Below are 23,264 nucleotides of genomic sequence, written 5' to 3'. Positions count from 1 at the left end.
ATGAGGGGAGGAGGAGGCGCGCGCCGCACCTGCCCAGCGGCCCCCAACGGATTCGCGGCCGCAAGCGGCCGCGCCCCTCTGCGCCTGCGCCGGGCCCCCGCCAGCGCCCCCTGCCGGCCTCTCCGCTCCTGTCGGGCAGCGCAAGGACGTACACCGAGCGAGGAAAGGACCAATGGAAGGGCATCTGCCAAATGTCGCTCCCAATCAGAGCGCTCGCCTCCCCACGCCGGGCCCGTGACGGGGCTAGGGAGGAGGCCCCTTGTTCTAATGGGCTGCGGCCGGGGACGGCGGAGGCGGGCGCCGGAGAGGCGTGATTGGGTGCTGCCTAGGCCCGCCTCTTCCTGATTGGGCTTCTCACGGGCGTCCTACGTGGCCGATTCTGAGTGCGGGGAGAGGTGGGGCGGCTCTGGAGGGCACCCCCTCCCCGCGCGCAGGTGCCTGCCTCGCCCCCCTCCCCCCGCCGCCGCCAGGCGGCTGCCGGCGGCCGCGGAGAGCTCGCCCCGCTGGGCTCCGGGAAGAGCGGGTGCGCCGGTGCTTGCGGGCTCGGGGAGCTGGTTCGTCGCGACGCGGATCTGTTTAGATTCCTCCAACTCGCTCCCTTTTTTTTTTGGGGTGGTGAGATGTGATGAAGTCTAAGACTGCCTGGGGAGGGGGCGTGGCTCTGCGGCAGAGCCTCTGCTTGGCATGCAGAAGGTCCCCGGTTCAATCCCCGGCATCTCCAGTTAAAGCACTGGTTCCCAACCAGGGGTCCATGGACCCCCAGGGGTCCGCGAGAACTAAATTAAGGTCCGCGAAACAAAGTTATAAACCCATAATAAATTAATATTTTCAATTAAAAGTTCTCTATTATAAAAATATATATTCAAATTTTATTCTAATGTTTAACTAACAGTTATGATTAAAGTTTATTTTCAAATTCTCAGAATTTTTATTTTGAACCTTGGGGTCCCTGCACTGAACAAAAAAGTCCTAGTGGCCCGTGGTCAAAAAAAGGTTGGGAACCACTGAGTTAAAGGGACCAGGCAAGTAGGAGATGTGAAAGACCTCTGCCTGGAGAGCCGCTGCTGGTCTGAGTGGACGAGACTGATTTTAACGGACCAAGGGTCTGACTCAGTGTAAGGCAGCTTCATGGATATGATGGGCCCTCAAGACTTTGACAGCCTTACATGACAAAATAATACTTTTTTTTCCCTGTTTCTGAAGCTGTCGATCCCTGATTCTGGATTGTTTCGCAGATGACAGAAGTTTGAGAGTGGTTATCTGCAAATAGATGGATTGACTGAATAAAGGAAGCCACAGCCTTCAATTTGCAACATCTGAACAAGGCTGTCAAAGACAGGACATTTTGGAGGACTTTCATTCATAGGGTTGCCATGAGTCGGAAGCGACTTGACGGCACCTAACACACACACATCTGCAAATGCTCAGAGGGATGTCTTCCTTGGCATGGACAAGCTAAAACAAAGTGATTTGCTATTAATCATTAAAATGAGATAGCAGGCTAAGTGGAACTGAGTGTCTGTTGCTTCTGCTGCTGTCCCCGACACGGCCCCACCAACTCCTCAAACCAATTTTGAATGGAAACCCCAAAATGGTCTATACCTGCCCAACGTTCTCACTTATTGCCATGGACATTAACGAGGACAGAAAGAAGCCATTGAGAAAGGTGATGGGCAGGACCATCGAGGGCCACCTGTGGCCTCCAGATAGAAAATTTCTTAGCCCCTCCCAGCGCCTAGAGCCAAGTGCAATGGGAAAATCAGTTGCATGGTTTGCTTTTAATGTCAACAGTTCTCTAGCTTTTCACATAAGGCAAAGCGAATGTATAAATGTTGTCTTTCACAGCTCTCTTGGATAAGGTTGCAGATCCTCCAAGCATGCATACTAAGGCACTTTTATTACTATGTTGAGATAAACATTCCACTAACCTCTCATTCAATCTTAGCTCCTTTTCTACGCAGCACAATCTGTTAAGACTCCATCATGCCCTGTGAAACCACCTACTCTGAGGGTATAGCTTGGTGCACAGTACCAACTCTTGGCAACAGGTGAGGGGAACAGCCCTGTGTACTACATCCGGCTGTCTCCAGGAAAGAAAATCTTAGTTGCCACTGTATGGGGGTTCCAGCCTCTGCAGACTAAACAGAGAGGCTTTACTTCTCCAGCCTTGAGGTTCGTTTCTGGGAGGGTAAGAGCCACGCACAAACTCACCTCACACCTTTGCTCAAATCAATCAACAGAATTTATTGAATACAGAGAGAGTGAAAATAAATACTCTCTCATTCCAACACAGGCAATAAAAAAACTTAAAAACTACTTACAAACATAACTGATCTCATCTAGTCTTGTAGCCCACGACGCTGACCCAAAAGGAGCTTCTTTCTGTGGAAAAACCCTCCCTCTTTCACAACATGGGCCTCATTAGCCCCTTGAGCCAGCTGTTATGATAGCTTCTTACTTACAGCCACCACTAAAGTTTTAATCCCCCCCCAGGTTTGCAGACAAATGATCCCAGCCTTTCTCAGGCTCTCTCTCTCTCTATAAGTTGTACCACATAGCTAATTGCACCAGAAAGCAGACCTGAATGGCCACCAGCTATACAACTCCCACACTCCCGGAATCCCTCTTTTCAGACTCTCTGAGTGGAGAGAAATATCAGGAATTTACATGTAGAGTATTAGGTTATTAGGAAAAAATTTTTTACAGTAAGTTGTTCGGCTGTGGAATCAGCTACCTAGGGAGGTGGTGAGCTCCCCCTCACTGGCAGTCTTTAAGCAGAGGCTGGATAAACACTTGTCAGGGATGCTTGATCCTGCATTGAGGAAGGGGTTGGAATAGATGGCCTGTATGGCCCCTTCCAGCTCTATGATTCTATTAGGAAGAATCCATAAATTGTAACTTCAATATGATAAACAGATCAACTTAAGACATGCATGATCAGATGCATGCAAAGTCTTGAGGAAGAAATATCCTTCCAACAATAGTAATAATTGTAGACTAAAGATATTACATTAGCAGATAGTCAATCACTAAAAAAACTGGTACACTTTTTTATAGGTGGTATATCACTCCAAAGGATACTGAGAAAATGGACAAGAATAACAAAAGGAAATGCAAAAAGATGGTACTTTTTACCATATGGGGTGGACCTGTAAAAGAACAAGAAGTATTGGAAAGAAATACACACTGAAAATTCTAAAGTGGGTAGCCGTGTTAGTCTGTCTGCAGTAGTAGAAAAGGGCAAGAGTCCAGTAGCACCTAAAGCCTAACAAAAATATTTTGACTTCCTGCTGGGGCAGTTGGGCTGAGCGCCATGTTTCCTGGACTCTCCAGGAAAAATCCAAGAAATGTTCAAATTGGGGTGCTAAACAGCACCTCAACCTGGTCCTAAACAGTGGACTTGGGAAGCAGGAATTCCCTGCAGCCACTTATGCGGTTTGACCTCCAGAACTCTCCAAGGGAGGCTTTTAAGCCCCTCGGAAGTTTTGATGCCAGTCCCGCGGGCAAGAGGGAAAGTCATCGCCGAAACATTTCATGGGTAATCAAGGTTCAGTCCTCCCCCTTCAATCACCATCTAAGAAAATTATCATCACCGTAACCTTATCATCCAACATCTGAGTAAGTTGCAAGAATTCTTTTGTCTTTACCTTGAAATTGAAGCTCTGGAAGATCGTAATAATCATCAATGCAATCTGCATCTCTCTGTCCAGAATATAAGTGACTTTGTTTGTTTAAAAAGAGTATAGTTGAACGGCAGGAGCCTTATCTACTCGATCTCCACTTTGGCATAACAAACGGGACGGTTGACAGACACTCTAGCTACCAATTAGAAGCCGAGGTGTTAAAAGGGGTGGGAGCGAATGGGCTAAATTCCTCTGGAGATGACGTCTTTCCGATTCATCAAAGAAAACCATCGAGACTGAAAGGGAAAGACAGGAAACCAAATCGCAGGGCTTGAAGTGTGTCTTTATTGTGCAACAGGCAACATATTCCTACTACTGGAAAACAAGACGACCGAAGGTCCACGATTTAAATAATGCCCAGCTCACCCCCTTTTTTTTACAATCGAGCAGAGTGTCAATAAAACTTGATGGCCCTTTACAACAACACTAATTGTTTTACAGCGGAGAGAAGAATTTGCAGCCATTTAATCCCGGGACCTGTATAATTGATGAATAGAACTACTACAAGGTTTTGGACCCTGCCAACATATTTAAAACAGCATTTCTTGGTATTGGTGAATTGTCAGAACTATTTTCAGAAATAAACATGGGAAAGGCCGACGAGAAAATACAGGAAATGTTAACAAAACACATGGATGTCTTTACTAAACAATATGAGCAACAATCTCAACGTCTGGCTCAGCTAACCAACATATTGACTAGTCTAACTCAAACTACCAACCAGACTAGTCAGAAATTGGACATTTTGGCAAGCGAAATTACAAATATGAAATCTCAAATATCTACAATGAAAACTGATATGGGAAAAATGGATACTTCAATTAAAAAGGCAATTGAAGAACAGAAAGATATTAAAAATAAACAGATACTTCAAGGTAATCAAATTCAAGCTATACATTTCCAACAAGAAAACATTATGGACCAACTGGCTATTATGGAGTTAAAATTAAGACAATCGAACGTACGTCTTCGCAATTTTCCAGAAGCAATGGGAGGTACCAGAATAACTATCATAAAATCATTGGCTGACCTGATTCATATAAGTGAACAAGATCTGGATTATGCAATAAACAAAGTATATAGAATTCCTTTACCCACCAGTTTGGAGAAGACAAAGGCAAGAGATATTATGATTTCCTTTTATGATATAAGGATGAAAGATTATATTATGCAAACCCTCTATGATAATCCTTTGTCAGTGAATGGAAATCCTCTTATCATTCTTAAGGATATCCCACGACATTTGATGATGAAGAGAAATATGTACAAAGAATTTACTGGGACATTGAAGAAGAATGGAATAAGATTCTGCTGGATCTTCCCACAGGGACTCACTTTTACCTTCAAAGAGGTTAGATTTACTATCTCTTCAGAGGAGGAGGTAAAACACTTTTTGAAAAATTATGAAAAAGATCTAGCTGGCCTTAACCAGGAGCCACAACATCAACAAGAAGAGGAGAAAAAGGAGTTGGCCTTGACATCTGGACAAAAAAGACAGGACATCAAAAATAACAGAAGTGCTGGAAAAACAAAAATTCACAGCAAGAACAATAAAAGGAAACATGCAGTTTATGGGTGATAGAGAGAAACAGAGGGCTAAACAGGGATTTAAATGATGACTAGGGAATTTTGTATTTACTGATCTAATCCTTTTACCGTAAGAACGGTTTTGAAATAAAATCTGTTACTATATATGAAATCAATAATAAACACGTACTAATTGTAAATGAATTGAATAATTTAGAATTAACTTAGTAATCAAGCTTGATGTATTTTTCTGGATTAGAAGTTCTTTGCAAAAGAATAGATAAATTTATAGCAAGATGGAGGAAGGTGAGGGGGAAGTCTCTTATTTGAATATCTTTTCATTAATAGATGAATATGCTTTTCGATGACGTGGTTAAAGTTTTTTATTGTATGATTTATGAAATGAATGTGTTGTTGAAAAGTACCTGACAGTAAAATATTTTAAAAATAATAAAAATTTTATGGGGGAAAAAAAGACTAACAAAAATATTTTCTGGTAGGGTATGAGCTTTCGTGAGCCACAGCTCACTTCTTCAGATACAGCTAGAATGTGAATCCATCTGTCTTTAAGTAGAGGAGAGTGAATTCAGACAAGCATCAGTATATAAATGTTCACAGTATGTACATGTGAATAGCAGGAGTGATGGGATTAGGTGTGGTATGCAGAAGAGTCTGTGATGTCCAGGGGAGAGATGGGTGTGGAGAAATCAGCATTGGCGATGGGCCATGAATGCAAGGTCTTTATTCAGCCCAGGCAAATGCATTGATTTTAGTTTGAATATCAACTGTAATTCAGCAGTTTCTCTTTCCAATCTCCCTTTGAAATTCCTTTGTAAGAGAACTGCTACTCGTAGTTATATTTGAGTCAATAATCTGATATAATAATGCAGTTCTATAATAATGTTTAAATTTAAAAATGGCATTTTATAATTATCATCTAGATAATCTGTGTTTTACTATAAGACTATTATGATTATTGGTGAACTATCACTATGTTCATTAACATGTCATGCCATGTTACTGTACAGAAGAATGTTGTCTGTCATCAGTTGTTGTCCTGATGTAATGACTGAAAGATTGGACTTGACGAATCTATCTTTCTATCCCGTATGATTTAAAACCACTTAACACGGTGTAGGGGTGTTGCACAGCGAGAGGAATTACAGACCGCCTCCCTCCCCTTGTTAGCAGGCAGCACGGTTTTATCGGCGCCTGGCTGAACCGCGCGCAGCTCGAGCCAGCGGACTGACGGTGACGTGGGACTGAGCGGGCCACGCCCTCTCCGGCAGGCGGGTCTCCTGGGCGGGCAGGCCAACGGGCCTGCGCACTAGGACGCCCACCTGCGTGGCCCCGAGCTGAAGCGCCTTCTTCGTCTGGCGAGGTGCACTGTGGGTGCTGTAGTTCCCAGGCCAACGGCGGCGGCGCTGCGGGCGCGCGGCCCGTACTACGAGTCCCGTGAGCCCCCGGGAGGCGCCCTCGGAGGCGGAGGCGGCGGGGAGCGGGATGCGGGGCTGGGGCGACCCCGGAGGGGCGTTGCGGGCGCTGCGAGGGCGGGTGGCGAGCGGCGGCGGCGGCGGCATGGCGGCCCTGGCCGAGGAGGCGAAGCGGCGGGCCGCCTGGGCCGCCGTCGAGGCCCACGTGCAGGTGAGCGCCGCGGAGCCGCGTTCCCGGCCGCGGCCAGGTCGGCTTCCTCGGCGGCGGCGGCCACTGAGTGTGGGCGGGCCCGGCTCTGGCGGAGGGAGGCTCGGGCGGGCCGCGGCTCGGCTCCCCTCCCCCCCCCGGCGGTGCTTTGAGGCGCGCCTTGAGTTCTAGGACGAGCCGCGCGCGGGTTTCTTTCGCAGTCGTCGCTCGAGCTTCATAGGAAACCAACAGGCGGCCCTCGAAGGCTTGCGGGGGGGGGCGGGGGCGTCTCATTTCTCCCTCCCCCACTTCTTTCTCTTCCCCGACCCCTCCCCCCCAGGACCCCCGCTCCTTTCCCCCACCTTCCTTTTCTCCTCCCCGCACATTAGCCCGCCAGCCTTTATCTGGCCCCTCGACCCCCCCCCCCCCGCCAGCCTTTCTCTTCCCCTCCTCACCCTGGCAGTTTCTCCCTGGGGAAACTCTGGCTGGGCCGCAGTTCTGGCTGCCAGGCCGGGCCCAGTGACACAGTGAGGGAGCGGGAAGGGTTTGTGGGGGTCCTTCACTTTCCCCCATACATACCCCCCTTCCCACAATACGTCCCCTTTTCCTTCTCCTGGAAGCCCCCCTATCCTCCCCCCTTTCCCTGCTTCCTTCTCTCTTTCCCACCCACCAACCTACTTTACATTTGCTCCATCTCCCTTACCGTCTTCGTTTGTTTTCCTTCTTTATACCTTGCTCTCCTCCACACTGGGGGACCCAAAGCACCTTATGTCTTTTCCCTGTCTTTTCTTTTCACAGCCACCCTGTGAGGTAGGTTAGGCTGAGTGTTTGTAACTGGCCCACGGTCTCCTAGTGACCTTCCATGGCAGAATCAGGATTCAGACCTGGATTTTGCAGTTACTAGTCTGAAACCCTAATCGCTCCACCTCGCTGGCTTTGGTAAGGTGGCTGCTGTTGAACAGTAGCAAGCGCTTAGGCCAGGGGGAGTCATGGAAATGGCATGGTATCAGGTCTGCCAGTGTTTGCTTCTGGGCCTGGCCTTGACAAGTCCTCCCTCAAGGACCAAAAAGACCTTTTGATGACAGGAACCAAGGCTGGAAAGCTGACAATACTGTTGTGCGTGCCTAGAAATGGCCACGGAGAGCATTCATTTCTTAAAGTTATAGGTGCTGCTTCTATTAACCCCCAATATTGTTGTTTTAGATTTCAGATTTTTCTGTAAAAACTGGGGCTTTTCTCAGCTTTGTAGAAAGATCTGTCTTGTTTGTCCATGGCCCCATGTATTCACAGATTTGACCATCCTGAGAATTAGATGCATGGTTGATGTCCATGCCTCTTTTAGATGTCAGGGATACTACTTCCTTTTGTGTGTGTTTGATGTGTTCTGTAAACTAGCAGGGGCAGAGTTAAATTTGAATGCAAAATGTTAATATGACTCTTTCAATCTATAGAATAACCACATCCTTGGAATTGGAAGTGGCTCTACAATAGTTCATGCTGTAAATCGGTTGGGTATGTATTTTCAGAGTTCCTTCCGTGAGAAATAACGTTGCCCATGGTGCTGGGCATGGTTCAGGTGAATTTCTGTATGTGTAGAGGCAATATATTGGATTCCACAGATCCTTTCCCTGTGCTAGGGAGGCTGGTGCCTTTTGCCAAGTTCCCCCTCCCACAGCAGGCTGAATCCTTCCTCATGGTCTTCTAGGGGCTCACCAGAAGCAGCATCTCAGGGGTCATTTGGGGCTGTAGCACAAGGGGGTAGATGGAGAAGCCGTGTTCTGCTGATGGAAATAATTCTCTAATTGAATTTTTTTGGCAGGACCCAGGTAGTATGTGGTGTGTGTCTAGGCCAAAGGGCTTTTGCAAATGGGACTGAATGCATCTTTAAAGCCCAGCATGTGGAGGCCCAATCCAGGAAGCCAGTTCTTAGATGTGGTGTGGGTGAATGACCATGCACATGGAGCCTTCACACACACAGGCCCATGTTATGTCCAGTTATGTCCAGCTGGCAGGCTCAGTGATGGGACAGGTTCATGCGACTCCTCTACCGAATTGCATATCGTTTCTGAAGCAGAGATGTAAATTTTCATGAATTATTGAAGCCATGTGGGTGGGGGAAGGATTTGGGCAGAATTGAAATCTATCCAACATTCACTTTATCAAACTTATGAATGATGCATCTTATTTTCTCATAACTTCAGCAGCATACAGAATTGTGATTTTTGGCATATGTATACAAATTTAAGGTGTATACACCGTAGTTTTCTATGAACAAAATTTCAAGTATTTTCGATAGTATAGAGAGAAGAAGTTCCAAAGCAATGTGAATTTCTTAAATAAAGGTGGTGCAGATTTTGTGGGCTCTTGGAAAGGGATGACAAAGCTGAAGTTAGGATTTCAAAAAGTTTTGAATAGGATTTCTGCGTAACATTGGTAACTGAATAGCATTTTTGCACCTTGGAAATTTCATGGATGAAGCCAGAAAAACTTTTGTCATCCATCAGAAACTGCAAACACTAATTTCTTATTTTGTTTGGCATTCCCCCACTAACTGTTGTATTATGTGTGTTTGTGTTTATATGTTTTATTGAATTGTTTAATTATTTTAATAACAGTTTTAAATGCTGTTTTAATCCTGAAATCTTTTAATGTTTTTTATCTTCACTACCTTGGGGATCCTTTTGGGGTGGAAGGGTGGCATGATGATGCTTTAAGTAAACAGACTGTAAATGTTAATATCATCCCCAATTGTTTCTACCGTATATACTTGCGTATAAGCCGAGTTTTTCAGCCCAAAAAAAGGGCTGAAAAAGCCGAACTCGGCTTATACGCGGGTCAATACGGTAGAGGGAGGGGGGAACTTACCTCCGCTGTCTTTTCCTGGCTGGGAGCGGCCTCCAGAGGCGCCCTGCGGCCGCGAGGAGGCCGCCCAACCGCCCCCACCGCCTTTTCCAGGCCGGGAGCGGCCTTTAGAGGCGCCCTGCGGCCGCGGGGAGGCCGCCCAGCCGCTCCCGCTGCCTTCTCCCGGCCGGGAGCGGCCTTTAGAGGCGCCCTGCGGCCGCGGGGAGGCCGCCCAGCCGCCCCCGCCGCCTTCTCCCGGCCGGGAGCGGCCTTTAGAGGCGCCCTGCGGCCGCGGGGAGGCCACCCAGCCGCCCCTGCCGCCTTTTCCAGGCCGGGAGCGGCCTGCAGAGGCCCCCTGCGGCTGCAGGGAGGCCGCTACGCCGGGCCCGCCGCCAGGAGCCCAGAAGGAACGGTAAGCCTGCGCGTGGGGGGGGGGTTATAAGCCGACCCTCGGCTTATACGCGGGTGCCTAATTTTTCCCCATTTTTGGGGAGAAATTAGGCACCTCGGCTTATACGCGGGTCGGCTTATACATGGGTATATACGGTATATTTAATGTTTTTATTCTGTGCAGGCAGAGTGAAGCCTAGTAACTCGGGTGCTCGAAAGAGAATGAGCAGAGATATTTGATGTAGATTTGTCTTACAAACATATCAATAAGAATAATGCATGTTACATCCAGGATTTTTCTTCCCGCAGCAGCAAGAGTGAAGCAAGAGAATCTCAACATTACTTGTATACCTACATCTTTTCAGGTGCGTTCTTGACCCTCTCTTCTTAAAATGAAGACTAATTATTTACATTCCATCAGCCTCTTGAGAATGACAGGGCAGTTTACTAGTCAATGCCTGAATTAAGATGGGTTTGTTAATGGATCTGTCTCTGAATGGTTTCTGGTCAGGATGCACCTCATTCCAGGTCCTGATTAGATCTCCGCTTTCTAATTCCTTATTTACTTCATTTATACCTGGCCTTTCTCCTCTGAGGTAGGCTAGTCTGAGTGTGTGCAAGCAGGCCAGGTTAACCCAGCAAGTTTCTGTGGCAGAGTGGGGATTCAGGCTTGGGTCTCCCAGTCAGACACTCTAACCACTGTACCACATTGGCTGTCTTGAAGCATAATGCCTCATTAACAACATGTTTCAGGAAGGTGTTATTATAAAGGAAATAGGACTGGGAACAATATCATTGTATTCAGTATGTATTATCTGTTTGCTGAATGTATTTTTCGGCTCCAAAAGCATTGCTTTACCCTTACATAATATCATTTTCTACATTGTGTAACATGTCTAATATTTTGTCTGCTACAATACTAGTCCTATTACATTGCTTATTAGATGCTTATTAGATGTGTCATCTTATTAATTGCATTGACATGCACTATGTAATTTGCCCTGAGTCTCAGTGAGAAAGGCAGACTATAAATAAATTACATGACGATAACTCTCCTGAACTGTCCCTAGAAGCTAAAATGTCTAAACTGAGGCTATCGTACTTTGGTCATATTTTGAGAAGACAAGAGTCTCTGGAAAAGACAATGCTAGGAAAAGTTGAAGGCAGCAGGAAAAGAGGAAGACCCAACGTGAGATGGATTGACTCATAAAGGAAGTCCCGGCCCTCAGCCTGCAGGACTTGAGCAAGGCTGTTAACGATAGGACATTTTGGAGGACAGTAATTCATAGGGTTGCCATGAGTTAGAAGTGACTTGATGGCACTTCACACCCATACACACACACACACAATAACTCCCCATTCTTCAATGAAGTACTGTGCTTGTGTGTAGATATTTTTACTGGTTAGTAGGCACGGCAGCAGGCAAGGACACTACCTCCAGATTCATTTGTTTCTTATTATCATCTTGCTGATTTCATTTTTATATCAGAATAGTATGTTTCTTTTGGAAGGTTAGTAGCATATTCTCTCATATTGGTTAAGAAAAACAGATACAATTGTTGCTGAATTGATTTGCTTTTTCAGACTTTTGAGAAAGAATTCTGGTTTTTAATTTTTCCTGTAGGCACGCCAATTGATTCTGCAGAATGGCTTAACCTTAAGTGACCTGGATCAACACCCTGAGGTAAACAGATTGGTTTTGTTTCTTGGATGCTATGCATACCCCTGGAGCGGTGGAGTCTGATCTGGAGAACCGGGTTTGATTCCCCACTCCTCCACATGAGCGGCAGAGGCTAATCTGGTGAACTGGATTTGTTTCCCCACTCCTACACACGAAGCCAGCTGGGTGACCTTGGACTAGTCACTCTCTCTCAGCCCCACCTACCTCACAGGGTGTCTGTTGTGGGAAGGGAATGTGATTGTAAGCTGGTTTGATTCTTCCTTAAGTGGCAGAGAATGTTGGCATATAAAAACCAATTCTTCTTCTCCTTTATGTTCTGATCCTCTTTCATTCCCTGTCAGAAGTAGAAAATGTTAATGAATCTGCTTTGTATCCATGTAGCTGGATGTTGCCATTGATGGAGCCGATGAAGTTGATGGGGATCTCAATCTTATCAAAGGAGGAGGGTAAGAATGGAATATCTTTTTCCCTACAGGGAGAACAAGTAAATAACTGCATTGATGTCAATTTTGTTAGCTTTTAAGGCTGTAATCTGTTGGTGGACTATCTAAATCTTTTAAGTGATAGGGCAAATTTTAATTGCTAGTGCTGGGAGTTAAGGACACACTTGATTGTGAGGTTATTTTGATTCTGGTGTCTCCCTGAAATGGTAATTTAAAAAAAAATCTTGAGAGATGGTTGTGGTACACTGTCTGGGTGCCCTAAAAAAATACTGAGCCTCGGTGTCCATCTAGAGCACTTGCACTGGGCAGATGCGTTATCATCTATATTCCTGGTCCTTTATCCTTGAAAGTTGGTCTCCTTCACCCTGTAGATGCAGGTGCTCCCACAGGTTATTAATTCCTAACACCCGATGCAGTGAGATAACTGTTACTGGGATAGAAAGTGCTATAGGATAATCTCATGCATACCTCCATCCTCTGAAGGTGGGGAAAACACTTCACTTGCTGTGATAAGTTAATTGTGTTGAGTGAACCCCGGAGTGAATCCCGGTCATCTTTCAGGAGTTATGTTGGGGGCTCCTCCAACTCCCAGTCATATTATGATTTGAGTCCTGGAAGTAACTCTGTTTACTTACATCCTGTTTTTTTGTATGCTTCTGTAGGGTGTTCCTTGCCAACTGGGAAACTGTTTCAGTTGTTTCTAATTGTTGACCTCTGATATCAGTTTTTTCTCTGCTGCGCTGCCTCTTGAAACTAGGAGCCATTTCCTGTGCAAGAAGCCACTAAGCCTAGGCCTGTGTACCAGAGCCAAGAATACAGTGAAGAGAATGAACTTTTCACAGAAATATTTACTGCCGTTATTGCTTTTCCCCCAACTGCAATACAAGGCTTTTAAATAATTTCTTTAAAAAATGAAAATGCTTCTAAAATAGCAGTTCGCCAAATTTGTGAAGATCTGTGAAAAATCTCACTCCTAGATATTGTGGTTGCAATCCGACACAAATTTGGACTTTATAGATGTCAGGGAAGTCAAAGGAATTTCAGCACCTTCAGCCAACATTCCTGGCCTTAACACTGCATTCCCCAGATGTGGTCTTCACCTGATACAATGTGAAGCTTCCTCACCTGATACAATGTTGGAGAAAGGGGAAGCAAAGGAAAAGGCCTCATCAGTGCTCAGTCTACTATAAATAGTTTTCTAATACAAAGTGAACATTTGTCCTTTGTTAACATCAAATATGTTTAAATAATTTACAGATGTCATTAAAGATCGTTCACATCGTTTAACATTTACCAGGTTGCCATAACATTGAAATATTAGAAGTTAGCATAGATTAACTATGCATGGCTCACTAGACCACTCCTAACTAGTATTCTGTTAGAAGCCTGTTTGTAGTAACCGTCTTAGCCTGACTGAAAATCCACTGAAGCTGTTCACAATATTGTACCCCCCTTTGTGAGTTTGTTCACTAACAAGTCATTCATAGTTAATGTGATCTCTCCCCTGGTGACACCATCATTACAGAAGAGTCCATCTTTCTGCTTTGTAGCTGTCTGTCATGAGCCCTCCTGGTGGCATGATTTTATTGCCATTTTTATTGAACAGCCCAAGACACAGTTACTGAAAATGGAGATATTTGGATGCATTCAATATGAATTAATGTTAATGATAAAGAAAATGAAAGTATGCATAACCAGAAGTTTCTGGCATCTGGGTTGGCCATGACTTCAACGCTTGTTTTCTGTACTCTTTCTTCTAGGGGCTGCCTGACTCAGGAGAAGATCGTTGCTGGCTATGCAAAATGCTTAATTATTATTGCTGATTATAGGTAAAAGACCATCTTTCAGTTGTTTCTTGCTTCCTGGTGAAGAGTAAGGGGTATATTAACTTGTTTGTTTTTATGTTTATAATCCGCATAGATCAATATCTGCCTCCTTTTCTTCGATAGATGCATGATAATCTCAAGCCTTGTTCTCCACTTACTCTGTGCTGTCTGCTGCTTCCATGCCCTGTCGAATTTATAACTTGTTAACCAGAAAATGGCTTGTTGAAACTTCACATATTCAGTGTTGTCTTCTTTCTGGCAGGTTGTGTTGAATTTTGCTGGCTGTGGATGTATGTTTGTCTTTTATGGTGCCACATTATGAGAGCAGCACTCCTGGGCAGACCAGTTGTCCAGATAGCCCCACTGCCTGTCTCACACAGTGGCCAACCAGTTACCCCAGAAGGCCAGCAATCAGGGCACAGATGCCAAGGCTTGCCCCTGGCCCTGGGTTCCCGGGGATTACTGCCTCTGAGTATGGAGGTTCCCTTTAGTAACCATGGCTAGTAGCCACTGATGAAGCTATTCTCCATGAATCTGTCTAACTTCCTTTTAAAGTTGTCTATGCTATCAGCCAGCACTACATCCACTGTCAGCCAATTCCACAATTGAGTAAAGAAGTATATACTTTTGTCCAACCTGAATCTATTGCCCATCAACTTCATTGGATGCCCACAAGTTCTAGTATTATGAGAGGGAGAAAAGCTATCTTTTCCACTTTCTCTTCTCCAAGCAAAATTTTATAAGCCTCTGTCATGTCTTCTTTGTTTCTGAAGTGAAAAGCTCCATTTGGATATTCCCATGAAAGATGAAGAGTTTTTTTACTGGCTGTTTCCCCCTCCATTTTGGGGTTGGGAGGGAGTTCGGAAGTGAATGCAACAATCATGTGGGTGGGGCTGACTGTGGAAGTCTGAGAGGACTGACTGTATGCTGGAGGCTCATGCTGTCATCCCCATGTGAGAAGTTGTGTCATTCAGTCATAGATCAGCCTGGAGCAGTGTGGCTTCCCTGCTTGGAATGGCACAAACCAAGGGACAGACCACAGCAGCTTCAGAAGGCCGGTTGTGTGTAGTTTCCCACCTGCTTCCCCTCATTGTTAAACCCATTTTCCTCTCTCCCTTCCAGCCTTGAGTCCTTGGACAATGTGGCTAAAACAAGAAGCAGATAAGCATGACTCCCATATCCTGGGGGTTCTGGTTTGATGTGGGGAGGAGCTTTAGCTTTCATGGGCCACTTCTCTACTAAGGTTCCTGATTGGCTGTTGTGTGTCAGTGTGTTAACTCTTGTTGGCTACTCATGTCTCTTTAGCTGGTGGGGTTCAGTTTTCTCTTCACAGCTCGGGTGCCAGGCTTTCTTGAGGGGGACATTACCTTTATTCACTGATTATTTGCCCTATGGGCATTTGCACAGCAGAAATCCTGGGCAGTGTGATCTTTGCCACCCTAAACCACCAGCCCAGTATCTTAGGGCCTGGTGTGAGATTGAACAGCATTCTTTGGATCTGTGTTGGGTGAACCACAGAGGTGAGAATTGTCATTTATTGCAGTTTTGCCCAGCAGTCTGGGAGAAGCTTCCAAATGGTACAAAAGGTGCTGCTTTTTTTGCAAGTATAGTGCAAGTGTCTTATTGGGAGTTTGCGTGTTGCGACTGGACTTTTGCAGAGCAACAACATTGCCTTTCATATGTGCATTCAACCATCAGTCTAAAATGGGCCTGCGTGGGAGGCCTTTGCTTTTTCAACGAGTCCTCTTAGCATGCTTACCAGCAAGCAGACCTGATTCTGTTGAGGAACACTCCTGTTTAATGTCACTTCGTTCTCTGGAAAGTGGAACGGTGGACTTGCCATGGAGGCTAGGAGGACAACCTGCCCTGCCCATTTCAGATAGGTCAGCACTTGAATGGGAGGGGCTGGTCTTCTCTGGATAGCCAGAGCTGTCTTCTTAGGGTCAAGGGGAGGCTACTTGGGGTTGAGGGGAGGCTTTTGTGTTTCCCTTTTTCTATGATGTTTCATACTCTAGCTCCACATTGATGTGTTTTTGGTGGCTGTCTTGTATGTTTATGATGGCCATTTTGGCAACTACTTAATGTGTTGAATTTTTTTCATGGGGGTGATCTTTCAGCTTCGGCGTATCTCTCACAGGGAGGGTTTTCCTCCCCAAGGAGGAGATGGGAAGGTAGAGACAAGCACTGCCTCCAGAGTTTGATGGGATGAACTGTCCTCTTTTTCAGGATGTCCTTCTAGCCCCCAAAGAGAACAACACTCTTGGTAAGTCCGGTATTAGGAAAGTGAGCTTGTAGGCATGCAAAAATGAAGAGCTGCACCTGCATCTTCAGGTGTTCTTTGCTGCAGCTCAAGGGATTTTGTTTGCCAGAATGAAGGGAACAAAAGCCCTGCTGATTGGGCAGGCCTGTCTTTGAATTCTTGTAACTAGGGCAGCCAGCAAGGCCCCTGGATCAGAGCTCTGGAGCCAGCTGCCATTTGGTTTCCTCCCTTTTCAGAATGTCTCTTAAAGTTCCATTATGTAACTTCCATCAGCATCATGAAGGAGCTGGTGTTTTGAGGTTGCTTACTTTCCTCTTCGTTCTTGTTCTTATCTCTTCCTTCTTCTTTGTGTTGTGTCTCTGAGATTCTAAGTTGTCAGTTCAAATTGTACTCCACTGTAATCCTTGGGTGGCAGAGAGGCAGCATATAAATATAGTAAAAAAAGTAAATCTGAGAAAAGTGTGCCATATTAATGCAACTTCCATTTTAACCTATGTTCCTATAGAAAGAAGTCTAAAAGCCTTGGAGAGCACTGGAAGAAAGGGATCCCTATAGAGGTCATCCCTATGGCTTACAGACCAGTTACCAGGGCCCTGACCCAAAGGTTTGGGGGTGAAGCTGAACTGAGGATGGCTGTCAACAAAGCTGTAAGTAGAAACGAGGGTGTAACAAACTTAATGAACTGACAGATCAGTTCCAAAAATGTGCCTGTTTTTATTCTAAATCTTTAATGGAGGGTAAATAGATGGTAAATTTTCAGACATTGTTAAGAAAAATGAGAAATCAAACAGTTCATTGCCAACTTCAATAGGTAATACTAGGCAGGAATCAACCTCTGCTACTACAAAGTCAAAGAAACCCTTTTCGACTAATTCTGTGAATTCAGGGCCTCTCCTGTTGAATAAAAATAAAATAGTTTTAAATGTATTTCCTTATTGTGATACACTTATCTCTTGAAACAACGAATGGGAAGCAAAGTGGCTTTTAGCCTTTCTTTTGAACCAGCATTTAAGTTCAGTTGACTTGCGATTTGTGGAACAGATCCCAGGTTTGATTCGTGGGGGGACTGTAGAGCCATTTATTTCTATTCTTCAAGGCTGCCATCCTTAATATGTTTCCAAGCGTTATATCTTAAACAAAACAATATACAGGTTGGGTATCCCTTATCTGGACATCCGATATCCGGACTGATCTGAAATCCAGACCTTTTGAGCTGGCATGCAGCATTACTCACAGGCCCTCAGTGGTCAGCGTACACCACATTATTAGAAATATTCTTTAAGGTTACATTCAGGCTATGTGTATAAAGTATATATAAAACATAAATGAATTTTGTGTGTAGACTTGGGTCCCATCCCCATGATATCTCATTATGTACATGCAAAAATTCCAAAATACAGAAAGATCCAAAGTGGCCATTACCGCTCTCTGGGATCAGTCTGACAACTACGTACATTATTTGACTTTTGGAATCCTGGGACATCTTTTATTTTTGCAGGTGACTTTAGTGCTGATACTGGCACTGTCCTAGAAGTTTTTCGTTTTGTGTTCCCCAGGAATATTAATGGAGGAAACAAGCTGTTTTGATCAGCCTTCTAGATCATCTAAGGATAATGAGATCAATCTATCTGGTAAACTAATGGCCATATTTATAGATATCAAAAAATTGATGATTTTAAATGGCCTTAAGGATAGATCATGGGGAGTTTACCTGTTTGAACAACTTTGGGACAAATGTGTTGACATGTAAGACTGCACATTGGCAAGCTGTTGGAAAAGATCTAAGTGACAGCCTGGTGATGTCACATGACAGCTCAATGACTGAGCAGAAAAACTGGCTTGCACTGGACTGAGCTAGATGGTCCTGGAGACAAGGCAGCCAACAGTTGATTGGCTGGGAGACTATGCCAGTAATGTATATAAGTGTAACATATATGTATTTGATTGTGGGTTGAGAGAAGTGGATGCTTTGCGAAGCACTTTGACACTGTGAAATAAAATAGCACTTTTGTATACGTGCTGACTCTGCAGTATTCACTCGCATCTGGGGTGTCTGATACTTCTTCCAGACATTATAGATTATTTTCTTTTTTCTGCTCCTCTGATTAATTTGGTAAACTATCTTGAAGTGGGGAAAACCATTGCTAGTGATCACATGCCTTTACTTCTGCTAATAAGTTTGTCTAATAACTTTTGTACCCCAAATAGTCATCTGACACCATTTGTCAAGATTATAACAAATTGAGACCAGTAAATTTGAGATCTGAAAACTACTTTGTGTAGAACTCAGATAAATGTCATGCCCTGAAGAAAGAAATTACCTTAGGATTTTGCATGCATAATAGCTGTTGTAAATTAGAACAAATTTACTGTCATTTGTTTCCATGAAACCTAGAAAAAAAGCTGTTTTAACCTTGAGTGTGTTTTTAAAAAGTTTGCTGTCAAGCACTTCTGGAATACAGGCATGCAAGCTCTTCAATCATACACCAAGCTTTTCTTTTTGGAAAAAAGCATATAGACAAGCTATACGCAGGAGTAAAGAAGAAGCTTGCCTTAATAATTGGCAAAAGCTAATTAGAGCTGCCAGAAATAATAGAAATCTGAGTGAATTTGGGAAGTTGGTTAGTTCTGTTTTACATCCAAGGAGTCCACTGTCATCCCATATTCCCTTACATACTTTGTTAATATTTTTGTTAGCTCCTGTAATAACTATGATTATCAGAGTACGTGGAATCCAACTGAATTATTGGAATAGCCCCCTCCCCAATTGACCATCTGAAATTAGTTTTCTAATCTCTCAAATGAAGAATGGGAATGCCCTGGTGCAGGTTTAATTCAGAATTCTTTAAAGCCAATATTTCTTGGTGCAAGGCTATATTGGAGACATGTGATCATAATAGCAGTTTATAAAAAGGGAGACAAAGCAGACCCGTCCAACTTCAGGCCAATCAGCCTTTTTCAGTGGCCGGGAAGTTTTATGCTTTGTCTCTTTATTACCAACTTGTGGACTGGTTGGAAACTACTAATATCCTGGGGAGGGAACAGGCTGGCTTCAGCAAGGGGCTGGTACAGGTGATCATCTTTTGACTTTTAAGTTCTTAATAAATATACAACCAAGAGTCAAGGGATCCTTGCTGCTGCCTTCATGCACTTGAAGGCAGCTTTTGATACTGTACCCCATGCCCAACTGTGGCACAAGTTAAAATCAACATCTCTTGACAAAAATAATCCTGGAAAGGGCTTTGCCCCCTCTCACAGCCTTTTACTGACAGAAACCAAGGCTTGATGACTGGCAATACTGTTGTAGTTGCCTAGCAACAGCCACTAACAACAGTAATTTCTTAAAGCTACAGGTGCTTATCTATAATTTTTGGGGGGGGGGAGTTAACCCCAATGTATATTTTTAAATTTAAATTTTAGGTTTTCTGCAATTCTGGCATATTTCTCAGGTTTGTCAAAAGATCTGTCTTCTGTCCATGCCCCCAATCTCCAGATTTAAGTATCTATAGATTGGATCATGTTAAGAATTAAATATATTTACTATCATATGCAAATAACATGATTTCCACTCTTCTGTAATTAATATATTGGATCTTGGTTTAGTTTTAAATAAATTAGTTGTAAAATAAAATGTTATCTATATATCTAATTCCGAAGTGTGCCCCTTGCCTGTGGATAGTTAAATCCACAGATGGGGGCACACTCACCCCAAACAGATGTTTCATTGTCGTGGCTTCTGTGCAGTCTCACATTGGGACTACGCATATGCAGGTCAAATGTGTGCCTGCACACGAGACCACTTCAGTTACAGGTAAGTGCAACTTTGTTTTCTGCAGACTTGGGGGGGGGGAGTAATAAAAGGGGGGTTAAACTTCCCCCTAATAAAAAAGCATTTTCTACTCAAGCGCAGAGAACACTGTTACCTCAGGCTGTTGGTGACCATGGTGGGCCTGGTGGCATTGGCTCCTACCGAGAGGAAAAGGCGGCTCCTGGCAGGGGCCTTGTCACGCCTGCCTGGAGCAGTCCAGGTGAGCTGCCAAGAGAGTTCTGACAGGGGCCTCTGTGCCCGTGGGTGCAGTCACCTACGGAGAGGGAGAGAAAGGCAGCTCCTGACAGGGACCTTGGCACACGTGCCTGCAGCCATCTGCATGAGTCGTTGCGAGAGGGGGAGGCATCTCCGCCACAGCTGCAACCTGGCTGGAAGATGAGCAGTGGGGAGATATGGGATTCCCCCTGTGAGTTTCGTGGGCCCCCACTAGTTTTAGCTCATTTTTCCTTTAAAAATAATAAGATTTTTATGGACCAATACTATTGATTTTTTTCGTTTGTTTATTAGGGTCCAGTGGTGACGGACAATGGGAATTTTCTGTTGGATTGGAAATTTGATAAAGTTCACAAATGGAACAATGTGAACATGGCAATCAAGATGATACCAGGTGCCAAATATTCAACAAGTCCTTATGCTGGCCTGTAATATCTAGATGTGACTGAGGCATTGCAGCAGTTTACTCAAGATTAGTTATCTTTTTAGTAATAGGTGTGTGATATACAAGGCTCACACGCTTCTCACTGGTATGTTGAAATTTCCAGGACTTGTATTGCAATTTTAAGAACTTTCCTGGAAGTCAGTTCCTCTGAATAAACGGGAACTTACTTCTGAGTAGACCTGCTTAGGTTTGGTTCCATAGTCCTTGTTATGAAAAGATCTTTGAGGGCAAGAAAAATGGGCTACAGGTAAAATGAAACAAAAGTCTGGTGGGTTTGCTAAGAATAAGCTCTATGCTACTGGGATAGAATTTGTGGCTTCAGAAGTGTGTTAGATAGATCATGCCTCCTTTGAGGCAAAGTATGCCACAGAAACCTTTCTGAGTCCCCTCTCTTGCTTTTTCACTTGTATTTTGAGGATTGCAGTTTAATTAAAAAAAGGTAAAGGTCCCCTGTGCAAGCACCGGGTCATTCCTGGCCCATGGGGTTACATCACATCCCGAAGTTTACTAGGCACTTTGTTTATGGGGTGGTTTGCCAGGGCCTTCCCCAGTCATCTTCCCTTTACCCCCAGCAAGCTGGGTACTCATTTTACCGACCTCGGAAGGATGGAAGGCTGAGTCAGCCTTGAGACGGCTACCTGAAACCAACTTCCGTTGGGATCAAACTCAGGTCGTGAGCAGAGCTTGGACTGCAGTACTGCAGCTTACCACTCTGTGCCACAGGGCTCCCTTGCAATTTAATTAGGTGAAGGTTAAAAAAACGGAATACTCACGTTTCCTAGAACTTGGAAAAAGTTTTTTCTATTTCATGGTCTGTGTTTGCACCTGTACATAACTATCAATGAAAAAAAGTCCTTTCCCCTCAGATGCATTCCATCAGTGTATGCCCAAGTGGGTGTCGTGCCTTCCTGCTCAGTTCTTTTATCCACTGCAGCAGGGAAAACCCCCTCCCTTTGAGCAGCATCTCTTCCCTAAAGCAAAATGGTGATACTGGCCTATCTCTACCTCTGTGGAGCAGGAGGTGCCTTGGAAAAGCCCATAAGGCATCCTCTTTACATCTGCAGGAAGTGCCTATTGGTAATCAGCCACCCCTGCTATGGTAGGATGCTTGGCTTGGAACCACCCAACATTTTGTGATTGGCTTCACCAATTCTTTAGAACATTTTGATAGTAGTGAACAGTAATTGAGTTTTTCTGTTGTAGGAGTGGTGGAAACAGGCCTCTTTATCGACATGGCAGAGCGAGTTTACTTTGGTATGGAAGATGGCTCAGTCAGCATCCATGAGAAGCCAGCCCACTGACCAGCCCTCATACACCTGGCCTTTACTTGATAATCATTAATCAGTGCCATTGACGTCTTGCCTTAGAGTGCGTTTGCAGACCCAGTGAATGAACAAAAAGTCCAGATTTAGCTGAAGTGAATTTTTTTAAACGTTTTTTACTTTTTCATGAATGTTTATTTTTTTAAAGGGCAGTTGACAATGTTGAACAGAATTTATTTCAAACTTTTTTCATTTGGTTCTTATACAAAATGTTTACCAAAAAGGCTATGACTAACAGTGGTTGCTAGCCACCTGGTTGCTCCGGCAGTGTCTGTAGCAAAATGACGGTAACAGCATTTCTTAGCGTTAAGTCTAAGCACAGAAGACAAGATTCTTATCCCATTGGAACTCACAGATGCCTTGTTGGAGCCTCTTGGTTCTGTTTTTTTAAAATTATTTTCATAAATTTTTTAATAATGCAGCCTGTCTAATTTTGCTATACTGCAGTTAATATCTGCTCTGTGAGCTATCGTAATGTGAATGGCATTTGACATTCTATCGACAATTATTGCATTTCCTGCAGTGCTGCGGCTGTTCACATGTTGTTCTCATAACATATGAAAAAGAAATGAAAAAACCTGTTTGCCCCCCAGGCCTGCTGCAACCAGCACTGGTCCAAAACACACCTTTGGCCATTCTTGAAGCTGCATCAGTGTCTCCCACACTGCTGGGAGGAAAGTATATAGTTGGCTCCTTTCCAGTTGGGGGAGAGCGATCATATTCCAGTTTCTTTACCAAGAGCATCATTTATTTTCAGAGCCACTTGAATAGTTAACACCCAGAGTTCAGTGGGGAGCCTACTTCTGCTTGCCAGTGGAAAGTTCCTGTTTCAGTTTGTCACATGCTGATGTTTCACAGAGTATCACACCTAAATACGAAGAATGATTGAGCTTCCTGCCAGACATCTTAATGTAGCAAGAGCTACATTTTAAATGTCTCATATTGTGTTTCTAAGTGCTTTGTACAATAATTATGTCATAAAAGACTCAGAATGGCCTGTTACAAGCAACACAATAAAAACTAATGACAATGTCCTGTGTATTTTTTGTTAAACTGCATGCATAACATACATCATAGCATCCGTCCATAAAGTGATGGTGGAAAGTGTGGTTAAGTTGCAGCTGACTTATGGTGACCCCGTAAGATTTCCAAAGCATGAGATGAGCAGAGGTGGTTTGCCATTG

General features: G+C 44.3%; 1 protein-coding gene across 1 annotated transcript; it reads left to right on the top strand.

The window, feature by feature from the left end:
* RPIA (ribose 5-phosphate isomerase A) lies at nt 1-22,096 on the top strand. Its single transcript, XM_056857857.1, has 10 exons — nt 1-318; nt 6,612-6,854; nt 8,282-8,342; nt 10,371-10,426; nt 11,686-11,745; nt 12,124-12,188; nt 13,946-14,014; nt 16,777-16,918; nt 20,608-20,707; nt 21,962-22,096. Exons 1-10 carry the CDS (start codon nt 1-3, stop codon nt 22,057-22,059), a joined length of 1,212 nt encoding a protein of 403 aa, XP_056713835.1. The 3' UTR covers nt 22,060-22,096.
* Nucleotides 22,097-23,264: the final 1,168 nt, after the last annotated feature.

This window comes from Euleptes europaea, chromosome 11, assembly GCF_029931775.1.
Source record: "Euleptes europaea isolate rEulEur1 chromosome 11, rEulEur1.hap1, whole genome shotgun sequence".
NCBI classification, from domain to species: domain Eukaryota; kingdom Metazoa; phylum Chordata; class Lepidosauria; order Squamata; family Sphaerodactylidae; genus Euleptes; species Euleptes europaea.
This window is presented reverse-complemented; position numbering and strand designations above follow the sequence as displayed.